Source organism: Botrytis cinerea, chromosome 12 (assembly GCF_000143535.2).
Source record: "Botrytis cinerea B05.10 chromosome 12, complete sequence".
NCBI classification, from domain to species: domain Eukaryota; kingdom Fungi; phylum Ascomycota; class Leotiomycetes; order Helotiales; family Sclerotiniaceae; genus Botrytis; species Botrytis cinerea.
Genome location: NC_037321.1, coordinates 1,797,999 through 1,815,763, shown reverse-complemented (window position 1 = coordinate 1,815,763; position 17,765 = coordinate 1,797,999). Strand labels below are relative to the sequence as shown.

At 34.0% G+C, this 17,765-nt stretch overlaps 5 protein-coding genes across 5 annotated transcripts; 1 reads left to right on the top strand and 4 right to left on the bottom strand.

Annotated features, from left to right (window-relative positions):
- Positions 1 to 7,919: 7,919 nt before the first annotated feature.
- On the bottom strand, positions 7,920 to 9,586 carry BCIN_12g05340 (hypothetical protein; the record flags this gene model as incomplete). Its single annotated transcript, XM_024696501.1, has 6 exons — positions 7,920 to 8,509; positions 8,578 to 8,769; positions 8,864 to 8,944; positions 8,997 to 9,147; positions 9,201 to 9,451; positions 9,506 to 9,586. The coding sequence occupies 6 exons, from the start codon at positions 9,584 to 9,586 to the stop codon at positions 8,159 to 8,161; spliced, it is 1,107 nt and encodes a 368-aa protein (XP_024552312.1). The 3' UTR covers positions 7,920 to 8,158.
- Positions 9,587 to 11,056: 1,470 nt separating this feature from the next.
- On the top strand, positions 11,057 to 12,319 carry BCIN_12g05330 (hypothetical protein). The gene is made up of 4 exons (XM_024696500.1): positions 11,057 to 11,434; positions 11,488 to 11,546; positions 11,597 to 11,715; positions 11,861 to 12,319. The coding sequence occupies exons 1-4, from the start codon at positions 11,284 to 11,286 to the stop codon at positions 12,153 to 12,155; spliced, it is 624 nt and encodes a 207-aa protein (XP_024552311.1). The 5' UTR covers positions 11,057 to 11,283; the 3' UTR covers positions 12,156 to 12,319.
- A 227-nt stretch (positions 12,320 to 12,546) lies between these two features.
- BCIN_12g05320 (hypothetical protein) lies at positions 12,547 to 14,016 on the bottom strand (the record flags this gene model as incomplete). The annotated part of the gene is made up of 1 exon (XM_001553788.2): positions 12,547 to 14,016. Exon 1 carries the CDS (start codon positions 13,627 to 13,629, stop codon positions 12,547 to 12,549), a length of 1,083 nt encoding a protein of 360 aa, XP_001553838.1. The 5' UTR covers positions 13,630 to 14,016.
- Positions 14,017 to 14,191: 175 nt separating this feature from the next.
- Positions 14,192 to 16,278, bottom strand: BCIN_12g05310 (hypothetical protein). The gene is made up of 6 exons (XM_024696499.1): positions 16,109 to 16,278; positions 15,857 to 15,980; positions 15,600 to 15,783; positions 15,414 to 15,543; positions 14,937 to 15,360; positions 14,192 to 14,876 (listed from the first exon to the last, which is right to left on the bottom strand). Exons 1-6 carry the CDS (start codon positions 16,186 to 16,188, stop codon positions 14,526 to 14,528), a joined length of 1,293 nt encoding a protein of 430 aa, XP_024552310.1. The 5' UTR covers positions 16,189 to 16,278; the 3' UTR covers positions 14,192 to 14,525.
- A 148-nt stretch (positions 16,279 to 16,426) lies between these two features.
- Positions 16,427 to 17,532, bottom strand: BCIN_12g05300 (hypothetical protein). The gene is made up of 2 exons (XM_001553790.2): positions 16,800 to 17,532; positions 16,427 to 16,747 (listed from the first exon to the last, which is right to left on the bottom strand). Exons 1-2 carry the CDS (start codon positions 17,447 to 17,449, stop codon positions 16,525 to 16,527), a joined length of 873 nt encoding a protein of 290 aa, XP_001553840.2. The 5' UTR covers positions 17,450 to 17,532; the 3' UTR covers positions 16,427 to 16,524.
- Positions 17,533 to 17,765: the final 233 nt, after the last annotated feature.

Below are 17,765 nucleotides of genomic sequence, written 5' to 3'. Positions count from 1 at the left end.
ATTATACTACTATAATTTACTCCATTAAGGTCAATTGATTATATTAACATTCTTAAAATGCAATTCAGTTCATTCATATAATCATGACAGAATTATAAAAAAGATTAAGGAGAATGTTGAGTTTACAAAGTTTACAATGTATCGACAGAATCATTCTTTTAAAAAGAATAAACGGCAATCATATAAATTTTGAGACAAATACACATTATAAAGTTATATTCGACTATTCCTCAAATCTTTTTACGGAGATTGTTAACGTATATACTCTTGATTGTAATAGGAATATAATACAACGTATTTTCAAAAAAAAAAATGATATAAGCAATTGAAGAATTAAAAAAAGGCCTAAATTTGTAAAAGAATATACAATTAAAGAACTAACTTAATGTTTATATTATAAAAAATAAATAGTAAAGGGGTAAAGTTTAGTATTCTAGTTAGATAAATACTCTGTAGAATAGGGGGAAAAAAATTAGAAATAAGTCTTCCACACTCTACATTAGAAATGAAAACAGAACATGATTAAAATTTATTTTACGAATGAGAATATAAAGGTTATAATCTAGGAAGGCTTTTGCAATACTAAAAGGAGTAAGCTTTATATTATAAATAGGGATTTTGAGAATAAAAGGTTCAGATATAACCCTAAGTTTTATCTCAAAGTCCTTAACAAAAAGGTACTTTTTATTTGAAAAATATTAAACAAAAGATATCAATTTATAAAGGATAATACTCCTATATATTATATTTATAAAATATTAAAGTAATTCAGAGAAAAAAACGTTTCTTTAATTAATCTTTAACCTCTTTATAATCCAAAATCTCAATCTTATCAAGCATATTTAATAACACCTAAAAGCATATAACTTTGAAATGTTTACAAGCAAATCAGAATATATTAGACAAAAAAAAAGGATTTTGCAAATAATCTAGAATACATTAAATAATAATCTATTTATAAATTTGAGAGTAAGCATAAAAAACAAACTAGAGATTTTCATCATAGCAAATAATTGATATATTAAATATTAGAAGATTCAATCATAATATTATAATAAGATTTCATACTATTATTAATATTTATATATTAATTGAAATAACATTAGAATTTCAAAGCAAAATTTTCGAATGATTGATTTAATAATAATAATTGAATTGATTGTTGATGTTAATGAATTCCGGATAAAATCTAGCCGACTAACATGAGTGCATTAGTATTGTAGTTTATTCTTGATTATTTAGTTATATAAATTTATTTTTATTATATTTTATTAATATTAATAGTGATTATTGTTGTATATATGATTTTTATTATAAAATCTGCTTTATTGAAATTATTGAAATTTTTATTCAAAATGTTGTATTTTGTTTGTACATTTGTGATTAATTGGAATGACTTTCTGATAAGTTTAGGGTTTTTATTAAAAGATTTCTGAAAATTATAAATATAAATAAAATATATTTTCAATTCGATGTGACGTTTTACGAATCGATATATTTAGATTTTATCAATATATTCTGTATTTTTCAATTTGAAAATATGATTTATTGTGTTTTTTACATTTTTAAATTTAAATCAAGAACTTTTCAGATTTATATCAAATATATATTTGATAATAATATTCTTCTTTAATTTCAAAAGACTATAAGATTTATGTAGATGTTTTGTATAAGAAATAAAATTATTAATTTCGAATCATAGTATTATGTATGAGATATTATAGAATTTAATGATTTTTCGAATATTTATTTCTTAGTTTTTTTGAATAACTTTGATAGTGAAATGTATATAGGTTTTTCAATTATTCGAATTCGTTATAGATTATTAATAAAATGTGTGTTGAAAGAAAAGAGAGTGAATTGAGGTGAAAGTTGTTCATATGGTGATGTGACCTGCATGCTGATAAACTAACTACCTAGGTATGCTATCACATTTTGATAATTCTTTAGAATTTTACAAACTATGAATTTTCATTGATCAGAGATTAAAAATTGATTGTTATTGAAAGTGATTCAAAATTGTTTTTAGTCGATTTCAACTCTATAATGAGTTTTGAACTCAAGTCTAGGATGATGGTTATAAAGCATATATTTGGAAATTAGAACCTAAAGTTAGAAACTAGGGTTATTTTTATATGAAATACTTTTAAAACGAATGATAAAAAAATTCAATTTCTTAGCCTACACTACTAATTTTAGAAATAAGTCACCGATTCTAAGCACGTATTATATAATTTTGTAATTATTGAGAAATTTTGGATACCTATATTAATTAGATTTTTTGAAAAAAGTTGTATCTAGACTATATGAAATACACTAATATACAATAAACTCAAATCTACAACCAAACTAGAATTTAGATTACATAATTGAAATTTGAAATGAAATCTAATTTATTTAGAATAAAACAATAATAGTAGTAATCTTAATTTATATTTAAGGATATTTTCTGAAGGGTATAGAGATATACTAAACTAAGGAACTTATAATAATATATTATCTATTAAAGGATTCAAACATCATAAGGGGAAAAAGGGGTTCTTTAACAAATAGTATTGTGTTTTTGATTTTATAATATTATAAATCTATTATACATTTTAGAAAGTACTTGAAGCTTTATTGTGTATAGTTTTACAGTCATTCTTCATATATAGTTATAGCTACATACTGTTTATATAATTCTTTTATTCTACTTAGAGTAGATACATAATAATCTGAATGATAAAAGGCTTCAAATAGTTCAAATCCTTTTTAAACAAACCCTAAATCTTTATCTTAATAAATTATATATCGCAAAAATTCAAAAAATCCCTTTTTTGTATTTCAAGGATTGCATCTTTTCCCCAATATCTTTTTATTATTAAATATATATATTTAATAAGATTTGTTTTAGATTATATAAAAAATTTGAAGAAATTAGTAGAAGAGTAATTGAATTTTTACAAAATAATAACTCAAAGAAAAAGAATTAATACAATTAAAAAATTATTAGAAATATCTATATTAATAATTCAATTTTAATTTTATAGATTTTGATAGAAGAATTGTGGGTTTGTAAAGGGCACTACGTATAGATATTGAATCTTCGCCTTTTTTTTAAAGAGTGAAATCTATAATACAGTTTTAGTTATAAAAACTACATCTCAAATGCTATAAAAATAAAAATAAATTAATTCTAGTAAGAAATACATTTATTTATATTGGGAATTTCAAAATTACAACAAAATTCACTTTTTGAACATTGGGCCGAGTGAAAAAGATTCAATGATAGAAAACTCAGTATCTAACTTTACAAAATTTCTTGATATTTATTATCAGAATTTGTTTCAGATTCAAATAAAATTTTATTTAGATAATACTGTTTTGAAAACTTCAAAAAATATTTTATGAGTTTTGAAGTAATTTTCTTTTTAGCAAACATGCTACTTTAAGTAATCGTAGAAGCGATACTCCTTAGTAAATAGCTCTATAACAACTTACATGTATTTGAATACTATAATTTAATTTAATTTATCTAGAATATAGATTTCATATAGTATTACAATTTTCTTTAATATTAATACAAAAATTTGAAATACTCTCATTTTTATTATAATTTTGTTAATCTCTTAACATTCCATTGGAAGTCACGATAATTTACTTTTATACTTCCTATATTTTATGATATACACTATAATAAATTTTACACTTGAATGGACAAAAGTCGGAGTTTTAAGATTTAATTCTATTACTCAGTCAGTATACAATTTATCTATTTCATTAAAGAGTCTAATTTTCTTAAGTGTATTACAGAACTCACATTTTTAACATAAAATCTATTGTAGACTCTATATAATAATTATATACAGCTGTTTGTCTAATACTAAAAATAAGCATTCTTTTTATTTATAATCACAACAAAGTAATTAAATTTCAGATAGATTTTCATCTTATAATAAAAAACTTAAAAACAATAACATTTATTATTTTTAAAAAGTAATAAATATCCTAGGAAGGAATGATTTTATTTTTTAAAAATTTAATTAATAGTGAATGAATTTATAGAATTCATTATATAAAACATTGAATCATATTAGATATATATATTAACCGTATAAGTTTTTATATGATTTCAGTATGATTTTAGCATTTGACGAATAATTATACTCTAGTACTATGGAATCCACTATAGAATTCAAGAGATACGAGAGTAAAATAAATATAAGTCTTAAAGTACGAGAATAATTTAATTAATAAAATAGAAATTGTTCGAATAGAGTTTTATAATTGTTAGATATGAAATCATTATTAATAGTATTAAATCGACTTATAATTTAATATATTACTATAATTCTTTTATTTTATTCAAGATGGATATATATTGATTTCAGTAATGAGAGATTTTATATAGTTCAAATATTTTTTAAACAAATCTCAAATCTTTGTTTTAATGTTTCTATAAACTATAAATGCCAAAAAGTTTAAAAAATCCCTTTTGAATATTTAAGAGATTCCTGTCTATTACTTCTTTAGTATTCCTTTTTCTTTATTATATACCAATTCTTTATTATATATTACTAATTATTCGACTAATGAGATTAATTTAATATTATATAAAGATATTAAAGATATTAGTAGAAGAGCAGTTAGGCTTTTGAAAGATAATTATTTAAAGAAGGAAAAAAGATTAATATAATTTTTAGAGTATTAGAAATATCAATAATTCAATTTTAGCTTTATAAGTTGTAATAAAATAATCATAGGTCTGTAGAGCGCACTATATACAGGTGTGAATCTTCGCCCTTCGTCTTCCAGTACTAAACGCATGGATAATAATTTTCCCATTATGATTACAAAATATTAGGATTTAAAAGTAGTAATAGTATTTGTTAATGTCTAACAAGTCAATATAAAACCAAGCTCAAGAATATGTCTAAGATTATAACGTGTTTTATCACCGAGTAAATTATATCACCGAGTGGATCACTTTCATTTCAATTATTGATTTCTCATTTCAATATGCATTTTATTAATCAATTGAAATACAATCGAATAATAAAGAAGCTCGAATATTTTTAACTATTGAAGCTATTCAAAAAAACAAAAAACTTAGTATTTGAAAAGCTGCTAAATTATATAATTTATTATATATAATACTCAATTATAGAATAAATGGTTTTACTTTTTGTATCGAAACTCAAGCGAATTATTATAATCTTATATAATTAGAAAAGGAAATAATTATTCAATATATATTTAATATAAATTCAAAAGGATTTTTATTTAAATTTAAAATAATAAAAAATATAGTGAATTATATTTTTGAATCGAAGAATATAAAGTGTATTGAAAAGCTTTAAATGTATTAATTTGTAAAGTATTAAATCAAATTAAAGATATATTTTAATCGTATTTATGATTTTCAAAAAGCTTTTTATAAAGATTTTAAACTTATTAAAAAATAGTTTTAATTAGTTTTGAATATATAAATGAAATATAATATTCTTGATTATGATTTCTATAATTTCAATGAAACAAGTTTTATAATGGATATAATATACTTTGGAATAGTGGTAATTAATATTAAACGAAATAATAGAAATAAGGTAATATAATTAGGTAATAAAAAATAAACTATAGCGATTATATATAATAATGGGGAGGGTGAAATTATATCTTTATTTCTAGTAATTCAAGGATAGGTCCATTTTTTTAATTAATATATCGAAATCGATTTTCTTACAAATTGAATTATTAAATTTATATTTAATAAATAAATAAATAATGAAATGGATTTAGAATAATTAAAATACTTTAATAAATATATTAAGAATTAAAGAAAGGGTAAATATTGAATATTAATATTAAATAAATATGAAAGTTATAAATCAAAAGTTTTTCAAATATATTATAAAAAGAATAATATTATATATTTATATTTATTATTATATTTAAATCATTTAATTCAACCATTTGATATAGATTGTTTTGATAATCTGAAATATTCATATGGTAATCAAATTGATAGATTTATTAAAGTATATATTAATCATATTTTGAAAATTGAATTCTTTATAGTTTTTAAAACTATATATAAAAAATCAATCATTTTTTAGAATATGAAATCAAAGTTTTGAGAAATAGATTTAATATTATTTAATTCTAAAACTATACTTTTGAAATTAGATATTCAAATTTATATATTTACCCCCCCCTTTTTCAATTTAGATTAATAAATCTTTTAAACTCTTTACAATTCAATTGAAACTTTTTTTTAATCAATATTAATTAAATCTTAAATAATTTATTATTAATCAAACTTTCCTATATTTATATTTGAGATTGTATTAGTTTTAATTAAAAATATAAAAAGATTAGTTTATAAGAATATACTTTTAAATATAAAGATTTGTATATTTCGGGTAGCAAATGAGATATTAAGTAAATATTAATATATAAAAAAAACTTAGTTATATTAAAAAGGAATATTTATTAAATAAAAAGCTTTTAATATATTATTTTAATAAAAGATTGATATTCAGATTCAATACAATAAATATCAAAATAAAAGAAATCCTATTGAAGAAGTATTTTCTAATAAATATTATAATAAGTGTGGAAAATCAAATTATAATTCAAGAACTTATTAAAACAATATAATAAATCCTAAATTATTAAATTTTTAATAGTTTTAATTAATTGATTCAATTGTTATTGAATAATATAAGTTTAAAGTGATAAATTGAGGTGAAAGTGATTTATTTGGTGATATGATTCACTCGGTGATAAAATATGTTACACATAATAATTATAATTATATATGAAGAATGTTTATAAAACTATATATAATAAGCTCGAAATTCTTCTTAAAATAAATAATAGAACTATAATATTATAAAATCAAGAACTCAGAATTACCTGTTAAAGAATCCCTTTTTCCCTATATAGTTTTTGAATCCTCTAATAAATGATATATTATTATAATTCCTTAATTTAGTATATCTCAATGCCCCTCAAAAGATTTCCTCAAATATATATTAATACTACTACTACTACTACTACTACTATTGGAAGATTGCTGCTTTTGAATCCTACCTTGAAATTTGCTTGTACTGTATTTGTATTGTATGTCCTGACAGTTGTGAAATTATCTAGGGTAGTATGAATCTCTCTTTTCATCTTCCCAACTGGATGGATCAAAACTGTCTTCTCCGCTTCTGTGGTCTTTACAATTTTTGTTATGGCCTGACCCGCTGCCCTGTGAAGCACATCAATTTCTCTCAATTATTAATCAATCGAGATTTGAGAGCATTTTTAGAGACTATCTCAACGTTAGTTACTGCAGTTGCCGCCCATGTGCGTTAGCCTGGCAGTTCACGCTTAAAATTGAGTTATTGCCAAATCTTGTACAACGTTGACGCAATTAATTTGGCTTTAAATAATTGGTTGATATGAACGACAGAGGTTTCCTGGCCAGTCAGAAAGAAAGCGTGACTTAGTACTTAGCTGTGAGAGCCTTCCAGGTGAGATACCCTTAGGGACTTTGTCAATCAACTGGATGATCTCGTGAAAGACTTTTTGCTGCTTTGCTGTCATACCAGCCATTAATCTCTCTTTCAAACCTTCTGAACTAGAGATATCAACACCTCTGGACTTGACTTCTACCATAGCCATGGCAACAGTTATCTTGTGAAGCCCTTTAATGCTGAGGCATGTATAATCGACATGAAGGTAGCCGATGACCTGCCTGGAATTAGGAATTAGAAAATTCGACTAAGCTATATGGAATGAATCATCACATTAGGTTGGTGGGAACAATTGCTATTGATCTGCAAGACAGATGAATTGGGCGCCGTTTGACATCTGACACCAAGAATTCATAGATATTAATAGCTGTCACGATCATGGTGACACTGAAAGTAAAAAATTAACTCTAAAATTTGTTCAGGGCCAGCCAAGTCAGCTAGGTATATTTGAGAGTTTCAGGGAGAAGGTTTAATATGAAGCATGTGTTCTATATGTTCTGAAATGTATCGTCATTGATGTGCCATAGCTATAACTTTAAGATTTTCAATACGGTTTGAACCCCCCTCCCCCTCCCCCAAAAACAATAGAATTTAGGGTCGTTCAAGGAGATACAACAGTTCTCGCAATGCTTCTAATGTTCAGAAGTCTCTTTTCAGTGAGCAGCTTGAGAGCCCCATTTCTGCTCCAGCTCAAGCAATGACCTTACTGAGCCCACTATGGATTCTTCCAAAGTTTTGAAGTTCCAACCCCAACCTTTGGCTTGTCGAATTATTTCCAAACTCCTGGCGTTGTTCAATGGGGTAGGGCGCAGGCCTTTTGGGAAAACTTCATTTTCATCACCGCCCCTCGGTAACCTTCCTTCCAATTCAGGGAAATTCTTCCGAATGATATTCACGACCAACTGGGGCGAGAGAGGGCCCGAGGAGATGATGTGACGTTTGTTAGCCATATGGGGAGAGGTGAGTGCGATGACATGTAAAAGAGCTACATCGCGTACATCAACCTTTGCATTCATTAGTTTGATGAAGAGCAAGAGGAAGCATTGTGTACAGCTGACGAGGAAGAACTTACAAAATCCCAAAAGGCAAACATTGCATCACCGACAGCTCTATGGGTGCCATTAATAAAAGCATAGCAAGCGAACTCGTTGGTTTCGTTAACATTTTTGGGACTGGGAACAGGCTGGAGCATAGGGCCGATGACTACATCAGGATTGATCACGACAAGTTCAAAAGAAGGCTCGGTTTCTTTCATGAAGTGCCACTGTGAATAATGTGTTAGCAACCTTAAAGAAGGATCACCAAGCCAATATGTAATTGCATGCTCCATTCTGAAGGCGGGAGAGGGGCTTGCTTACGGCTGCTAGTTCGGCATTTTTTTTGCCAACATTGTATCCGATGAGAGGGCTTTGAGACGATACTGCATCATGCTCAGTCGCCTGGGGGTAAAATTAGCCACGATGCCATATTGCGAGGACCAAGAAATCTGACAGGGTTCCAATCATCTTCGCTATAAGGTTTGCCTTCAGGAGCACTCAAATCTTCGAATGAATCAAGAACGGATACAGCACTACCGAGGAGAACAAAACGCTTCACCTGCTTTCCCCCTAGTTCGTGAGTCGCTCTGAGAATTTCGGTAGTGCTTTCGTGAATGTTAGAGATCGACCATAAGAGTGTGCAGGCTTGTGTAATTACCCATGAACAGCTGGGTCAATCAAGTCTTTCTTCACGTCCTCGACGGAAAATGTGACTGGAGACGCGGTATGAATAATGTAATCGAAGCCGCCCTTTTCAGCTTGATCTCTGAGAACATGATCAAAGGCTCCAGGTGTTGTGATTTCAGGTACGAATACAAACCTAACCTTTCCCACCCATTCTGGATGAAGTTTGAGAATTTGATTGACTTTTGAAGGGGACCGGACACTGGCAATAGGTTTGTATCCGTTCTGCGAAGTCCGTTAGATACCCTCGAAATTATATCTTAATAAATGGAGGCATACCTTAATCAGAAGAGAAAGGATATGAGAAGCTATGAAGCCACTGCCCCCGGTCAAGAAGACGGATTTTCCTTCAGTAGACATATTGTATGTTGTAGTATGTTGTAGTATGTTGTAGTATGTTTGTAGTATGTTGTAGTATGTTGTAGTATGTTGTAGTATGTTGTAGTATGTTGTAGTATGTTGTAGTATGTTGTAGTATGTTGTAGTATGTTGTAGTATGTTGTAGTATGTTGTAGTATGTTGTAGTATGTTGTAGTATGTTGTAGTATGTTGTAGTATGTTGTAGTATGTTGTAGTATGTTGTAGTATGTTGTAGTATGTTGTAGTATGTTGTAGTATGTTGTAGTATGTTGTAGTATGTTGTAGTATGTTGTAGTATGTTGTAGTATGTTGTAGTATGTTGTAGTATGTTGTAGTATGTTGTAGTATGTTGTAGTATGTTGTAGTATGTTGTAGTATGTTGTAGTATGTTGTAGTATGTTATAGTATGTTGTAGTATGTTGTAGTTCGATTTTACATTTCTAAGTTCGAGAACTGAAATGGAGGAATGAGGATATCATATACTTTAATCATGCGGCGTTACCCTTTCTTAAGTTTAATGCTGCTTTGTCACAAAATTGAGCATTGAGATATTTACTAATCGCGTTGTGCGGAGATTTTCATCTCTAGGAATGTCGATGTAAGCTTTGCACATAGAGAGGCTTTGTCACCTGTCCAATGACCAATGTTACTACCCCAGCTTGGTAGCGTCGACTGCCCGAAAACGACGGATGAATGCTGGAACCGGAAACGATTACACAATCTTCTTGCATGCAGTTGTCCGTATACTACCAGCAAATCAAGTTGCCGAAAAAGCCAATCTTAGTGATTGAGGCGCCATGATAGCACATGGATGATGATGCATCAAGATACCAAGAATGCAAATGGCAAGGAGATATAGATCACTCATCATTTCGCCACTCAGAATCCTGATAATACCACAATGTCACTCATTATCGAGGAGGGCTCGTCGCTGATGCTTTACTTGACTCCCTGCCCACCCACAAACTAATAAACGGCGGGATGAGTGAGGTCTATATCATTTTCAAGCCGGTCTTCATGAGTTCCACTAGAAACAAGACAAGAATCCGACATGATGGAATGGACACCTTGGGCACATAAGAAATCCATTCGTGTTGGCGATATTGACTTCTCCCACGAGACGTACGACATCGGAAGAAGACGAAGATCTGGATTCGAAGATGTGGTTCTATGCACAGAACTACTCCATAGAAACAGATACCACTAAAACAGAAAAGGCAAAGTACCCAGCAATCTGTAGGTACTCAGGGACTTGAACCATGGGAACCATGAGAACGATGGAGACTATGGAGCTTTCCAGATTGAATCCACATCATCGTCTGCACGAAATAATATATCTTCATTGAGATCCTCTCGAGATCCTCTACTATGATTGCCCAAGTTTCACACTGCCGCGAGTTTGAATCCTTGACCGCCGTTCTGACCTCGCTCGCACGGAAACTTCCAACACTCAACCCCCGCTTTCCCTTTGCCCCACCAATTCCACCCAACACCCAAACATCCGACTCCCTCTATTCAATTCATGCCACGAGTTTCATACAAAGGGTTCCTCTTAAAGCTCCCCCATATCTGTTCTTCTCCTGAAAGCTCTCATTCACACTCTCTCATTATCTATCTTTCTCAATTTCTTGTCAACTTCAAGCTTCATCTCTATACCCGTCTGCTCCAGTCAATCAAATCAAATAAACTCACTCAAAATGGCTACTGTCAAGACAATCCCACCTGGACAAACCTTCATCGATACTCTCGATAAATCATTCGTTGATGTCCCCGTCAACAAGGAGAAGGACAATGCCATTGCAACCACAGAGTTTCTCCAAGCTGCCGAATCCCTCACCACTCTTTTTGGTATGGGCCCCTTCCTGTCTCTCCTTAAGAAGCAACGAGTTAATGAATTGTAGATGTGATGGGATCTGTAGCATTCAACCCAGTTAAGAATGATATGACTGGTAACATCAAGGTATGATTGTCCCCTGCTGACCAAATACAATTGTGCTGACGATCTGGCAGAAAATCCGCGAAAGACAACTTGCTGCACCAGCAGAGTCAGAGACCCTCCAAGAATTGGTCATTAATGAGCTCAAGACCAAGAAGCACGCCGCTACCGAAGGTTTAGTTTGGTTGGTTCGGTATGTCATTTCCATACAATTCTACATACTATTATTGCCATCATTATCTGCCGACATGATGGCATGCATTGGCACAATATTCCCAACCGATGTATCCCTTCTTACAAACTTTGAATCACAAAGCTAACAGCCCGTCTCTCCACAGTGCTCTAGACTTCACCTGCATTGCGCTCTCCCAGAACCTTGCCACCCCCGCGGATGAACTCTCCGTATCCTTCCGTGCTGCCTATGGCGAAACACTCAAACCTCACCACTCCTTCATGGTGAAGCCCATATTCAGCGCCGCCATGTCCGCCTGTCCATACAGAAAAGATTTCTACGTTAAGCTTGGAGATGACAACTCCAAGGTCGAGGGTGCTTTGAGAGTGTGGTTGAGCTCATTGGAGAGTTTGATCGCCATCTTGAAGGGATTTTTGGACAGAAAGGAGGCTAAGTGGTAAGTTTGGGGGTAGATGCTAGAGATAAGAAGGCCGTCGATTTAGGTATGAGTGAGTGAGCGAGTAAGCGATTAATTTTGAACGACTTGATATGATGAAGCGTTATATTTTGGGAGAATAGCAAATCTACAGGAGCAGAGAATATGAACAAAGTATGCATGATACCACAAAAGTATATGTAACTTAGCAAGCTTTTATTTTGTATGTGCATGCTAATCGGCATTGACTTTACGAATCCCTAATTCTGTCAACACATGCCAATTCTTCATTATTGCTTATAAGCCTGCCACATCTCCAACTACCAAGCACTGTAAATTCGTTATTTCCTGTCATAAGATCGAGATGTTTTGCTATAGCAAAAGCTTGACCATTGAGCCTGATTCATCATCAATCCCTATCTACCTCTTCTAAGTATTCTTCTGCGTGCAGCTCTCAGTAATTGTATAGCTCCTACATAGGAGTAAACGAAGTCTTGTTTCAGACCTACGTAGAACCTATCTCTCTTAACTTTGCACATCCTTAATTCCGGCATCCTATTATCCTCCGCTTGTTCCTCTTGAATGTCATCCTCGTCATCGTCTACCTCAGTGATGGTAACGCTCGCCGCCAAATTTGTTGTCGAACTCGCTCCAGTATTGCGGTGGTCAATGCCAAAATCCTTTTCAAAATATACGCCAATCTCATCACTTCCCTCCACATCATCCACACCTACAGTAACCAGCTCCGTCGCATGCCCTGGCCTTAAACTCGCTCTTAATCTTCTTCTAGCACTATTCCTACTGTCAACCGCAATACTTAATATTTCCAGATCTGGGAATAACTCTCGAATCCTATGTTGTGGTGTTGGTAGGTCGCTCGCAACCACTGCCACAAATCGCATATGTAAACTGTCCAATGCTACGTTCTTCCATTTTTTCATCGGCGCAATTGATTTCGGTGTTTCATCAAGTAAAAACCACCTCACGTCGAGAAATATTGATGCCACACAATTTAGGAATAGTGTATCAATTGCAGGATTGAAGTAAAACGGCGTGATTCCAGCAACAGCCTCGCGGGGCTCTGTCACCGGCGGCGGATCGTATGCCATTAGACAGTAATGGTTCAAAGCGACTCCTCGTGATTCATGACTTGCATGCAAAAGTGCAGGAATTCGCCGCCTGTTTGATCGAAGTTTTGTTTTGAAGTTATAAGGTGAGCTGGTCGGACAGCTGGGGTATAATTCGTGAACGACAGGACCGGGAAATGCATATCCCCAGACAATTAGTCGTAGTTCAGTTGGTAGGTCAAGGAAGCGCGTGAAACGTTGGGTAAATTTAGCTGTAATAATGCCAGATAATGTGTTTAACTCCCTCTTTTTCTTTCTTGGAGGCGAAACCAAAGAGGTTGAGGAGAGGTTGGGTGATGCATTGTCGCTGTCGTCTGCTCTTGCTGAATGTGAAATAGTGTTCTTGAATCTCGTGGTTATGGTGGTTGTCATGATTGTGGATTCAGGCCTGGTCTAGAAGCGTAGATCCAACGTGAGCAGACTTTTGTAGTACAGCCAACAGTAGAGCACCGATATCGAGTGGTGATGTAATTCTAAGGCCAAAATCAATGCCTTGGACGTCACCGTTTTAAGTCGTAATGTGATGGGCGACCTTTCCAAAGTATAAAGGACTGATGAATGGGTGGGCGTAGCGAATCAGAAGAAAAATGATAAAGGTGTGAATATCAATCAATACCGCAATAACATTGATTGGTATTCGGGAGAATCACGTAGCAGAAAAACATCGCAAGACAAACAAGGACAACAAACGTGAAATTGAATTAAAAGGAGTACTGCGCATAGAAGTGAAAGAAATGCTTTCCCCCGAAATCTGCTCTCGTCGATAATGATTTGGGTGGTTTGGAGAAGAGAGGAAGAAGCGGGGGAAGGGATGATAAGGTGGTAAGGTGGTAAGGTGGTAAGGTAAGCTTGTAAGGAAGTATAGTACGTACTAGCCGACTAGGTCGCGACTGACTAATAATCCCAACGCTCAGCCTTGTTCGTGTTTTTGAATTGTTTTAAATTAATACGATTTGTTATTGATACGGATTGTCCATTGCGTCCAGGTCCATCAAATTTACTAATAATAAGTAACTAGAACTACAAATCCAACCCCCTTCATCTCCTTTCAACTCGCAATGGAAGGATGCACGTATTGATCATACCCATATATTTGTGCCCTGGTTGCTGAATCGAACCCTCTCACAGGATCAATGTTTGTCAAAAAAGAACCTTTCATTTAGATCGAGGAACTTTGGATTTGGCTGTGTATCCTTTGTATCTCGTCACAGTTATTGTGTAGCTCCCCAGATCGGCAGATAGCGCTCGGAAAATTCATTGCGCTGACATCACATGTCTTGTAACTTTCTTTTTATCATGCCACAAAAGCTCTCAAATAAAACACTGTCGTGGCCTTTCAACCATCGAATAACAACTTTAGTTCCGGGAGGTTCTTCCTCGGGATCCCCGAATGAGATTTTGAACCCAAAAGCCATATCTCCAGGAAGAATTTTCGAGGCAACATTTGACTTCTCATCATTAGTCTTGTTTAGATGCCTGCGTGACGCTCGAGACCACACGGCTTTCTCGCAGAAGCCTGTACCAACGGATGTCGCGGGCTCCCAGCTCCATAGCGTGATAAGTTTTGATAACATATCGTGTAGTCGTGCAGCGATGTCAGCTTTGTCGTGTATGCCAACCTAGGGACCACTTAATACTCAAGATACTGTAAAGCATGCTCGCGGACAAACCAGACCTACCGTAATCGTTTGCTCTGCTGGGAATGGCAGTAGACTCTTTTGTAAACTTTTACAACCACGAGATACTGCAGCACTCGGTCTTCTGTCGTTAAAGCTCCACGCTACCGCCCACCTTCTTGTCCTAGTGCCCTGTATGAACTCTGTCACCGCATAGTTGTCGACTTTGTATTCCTTCAACTGCTCAATGACTTTCGATAAACTTGAGAACTTTCCTAGCATGGAAGTATACCATTGAACTCCATCTCTTAATTGCAAGGATTCAACTATCATCTGTGAGACAAAAGATACTTCTCCGCCTTTGCAGACCATCTCCGTTTCGGAACCGGTGCAAGCTGTAAATGGAGGTCTTTGTTTAAGGGATGCTGAAGAAATTAGGTCCTCGGCTGAAGTGTAGAATGGTGGATTGCAAAGTGTAAAGTCTAAACTTGGACTTATCAACAAACCCTCCTTTTATTCTATGGGAATCACAATAAATACCTGTCACAACCTGTCTTATCAAGAGATATCAACGGCCCATTTGGTTTGGTCTGGATGAGCTGAATCCGAGTTTGCAGTCCATTACTTTGTACATTAGTTCTAGCAAAAGCAATGCTCCTGTCATCGATATCTGAGTATAATTAATGATTATCCTCGATTAAAAAAAGAATCCCCCAGGGGACATACCTGTTCCAGTAAATCTCCATGAAGCACGTTGAGCACAACCCAAAAGTGGATATATACAACTTGCTCCGGTACCAATATCAAGCCCATGAACTTGTCGATTAGGGTTGTAGGAGTCGGTATAATCATCACTTGATGTATCAATAAGTTCTTGCAACCAAACTATGTAGTTTAACCTATTAGGTACCTTGATCCATTCAGCTTAAAGGAACAAAATAACATGTGTAATTAAATACAGTTGGAGCTTAGATTAGACTTACCGGTGGGCAGAGTCGGTCTTCTGGAAGTGTCAAGTTCAGACCAAAGTCCCGCTTCAACAGTGATTTTGTGAGCTGCTGAACCGATTTAGGATCGCTAAATTCCAATTGGCCATTTGACTTCAAACTGAGATATGTTCAGCAGGCGCAGAAGACATCTAGAACAAATTGCAGATACGACAACAAACCGAATAAACGATTTCTCGTCGCTGAGGTCAAGAACGTGGAAAGACATTCCTTTGGTTGAGAACCTACAGTTTACCAAAATCTGGGTCTTCATTTCCCAGAGCTACAAAGTCGATCTCCTCTCTGTAGATATTTGCAGCTGCCGACATCTTCGAACTTGGCCAATGAATGTTGATGAGCCAGGTACCTAAGTGATTACTATAGAGAATTCATGGAGGCCGTGTTTGTGATTTGACAACGGGGAGTTTCAGATATCCATAGCTGGAGGTCTAATGAAGAGAGATAAATACTTGTGTTGATTAATAAGCATGAAAAAGGCGGGGCACACGAGAGGGTTCAAGGAGGGGTAGCTTTGAGAACAGCTTCGCATGGCAGGCATTAGAAATTTGGTATCATGAGCTTTAGTATTCCATAAATCTAGCTAACTAGTATCAAAAACCATTACTCCAGGAGTATCATCAATCGTAATCTTTCATAAATCATCACTAGTTCGTATCATCGCTAGACTTCTGCTTCTTTGCAGCAGGTCCTTCATCCTCGATTGGCTCCTTAGTTGGAACTTCTGGAAGCTCAACCTTGCTCGCTTCTGAACCACCCTTGGCTGAACCAGTAACCTTTGCTAACACAGCTCCATTCTCAGCAGATTCAACTTCGTCGACTTCCTCCCAATCGTCGTCGGCGTTAGATTCGGCCGTCGGAAAGATACGTCTGTAAACCTATTGTTAACCCAGCGAATTGTCAGAAAATGGAAGAGACTTACGGAATCCATTCGTTGTAAGCGGCAACATCCTTGGGAACGAAGGTGCAGAAAATAATCTTCTCCATCTTCGAACCCTTCTTACTTTCAAGGAATCTTCTAACAGTCATGAGTGCGACGGGGGCAGCTTCATCACTGGGATAACCATAAACTCCGGTGCTCAAGGCGCTGAACGCGATAGTCTTGCAACCATTCTCGACCGCTAAATCCAAACTTGTACTGTAGCATCCTTCGAGATTTTGTTCAGAAACTTCGGGCTTATAGCTATCGTAGACCGGTCCGACAGCATGGATGACTTTCTTACAAGGAAGTTCATAGGCGTCGGTGATCTTTGCTGACCCAGTCCTGCAACCGTTCAAAGTTCGACATTCCCTCAACAAATCGGGACCAGCAGCGCGATGAATAGCTCCGTCAACACCTCCTCCACCCAGCAAAGAGTTGTTGGCGGCATTAACAATTGCGTCGACTTCGAGATGGGTGATGTCACCACGAATCAAGCCGATGCGATCATTGAAGAATTGATTTGGAGTTGGGGGTAATTCGTCTGCATCAGTTGTTTTGTAGGGAGTCAACTTCTTCAAGTGATAGAGAAGGGATACAGTCGGTATCTCGGTGGCTGATATAATAGACATGATTGTTTTGCTCCTGATCATCTACAATAAGATGTAGATTTCAGATTTGATCTGGAGAGGAAAAGCCTGTTTAAAAGGAAGAGAGTTATGTGATTAATGGACTCAAGGCTACAGTACAATTTAAATATTACATAGTATATATACGTGCTGGGCATGTGCCAGGTAGGTCTAGTAGATACGACGTAACACAAGGCTACAGCTTCCTACACGCCCACGTGACGCCTACCCACAGCCAGCACTTAAACTTTGAAGTGTGCACGGACTCCAGTATCTTGCTCCAGCCACTTGCAGCTGAGTAGATAAGCAACTAAGCCACTCTCGTCTTGCTGCTCGTATC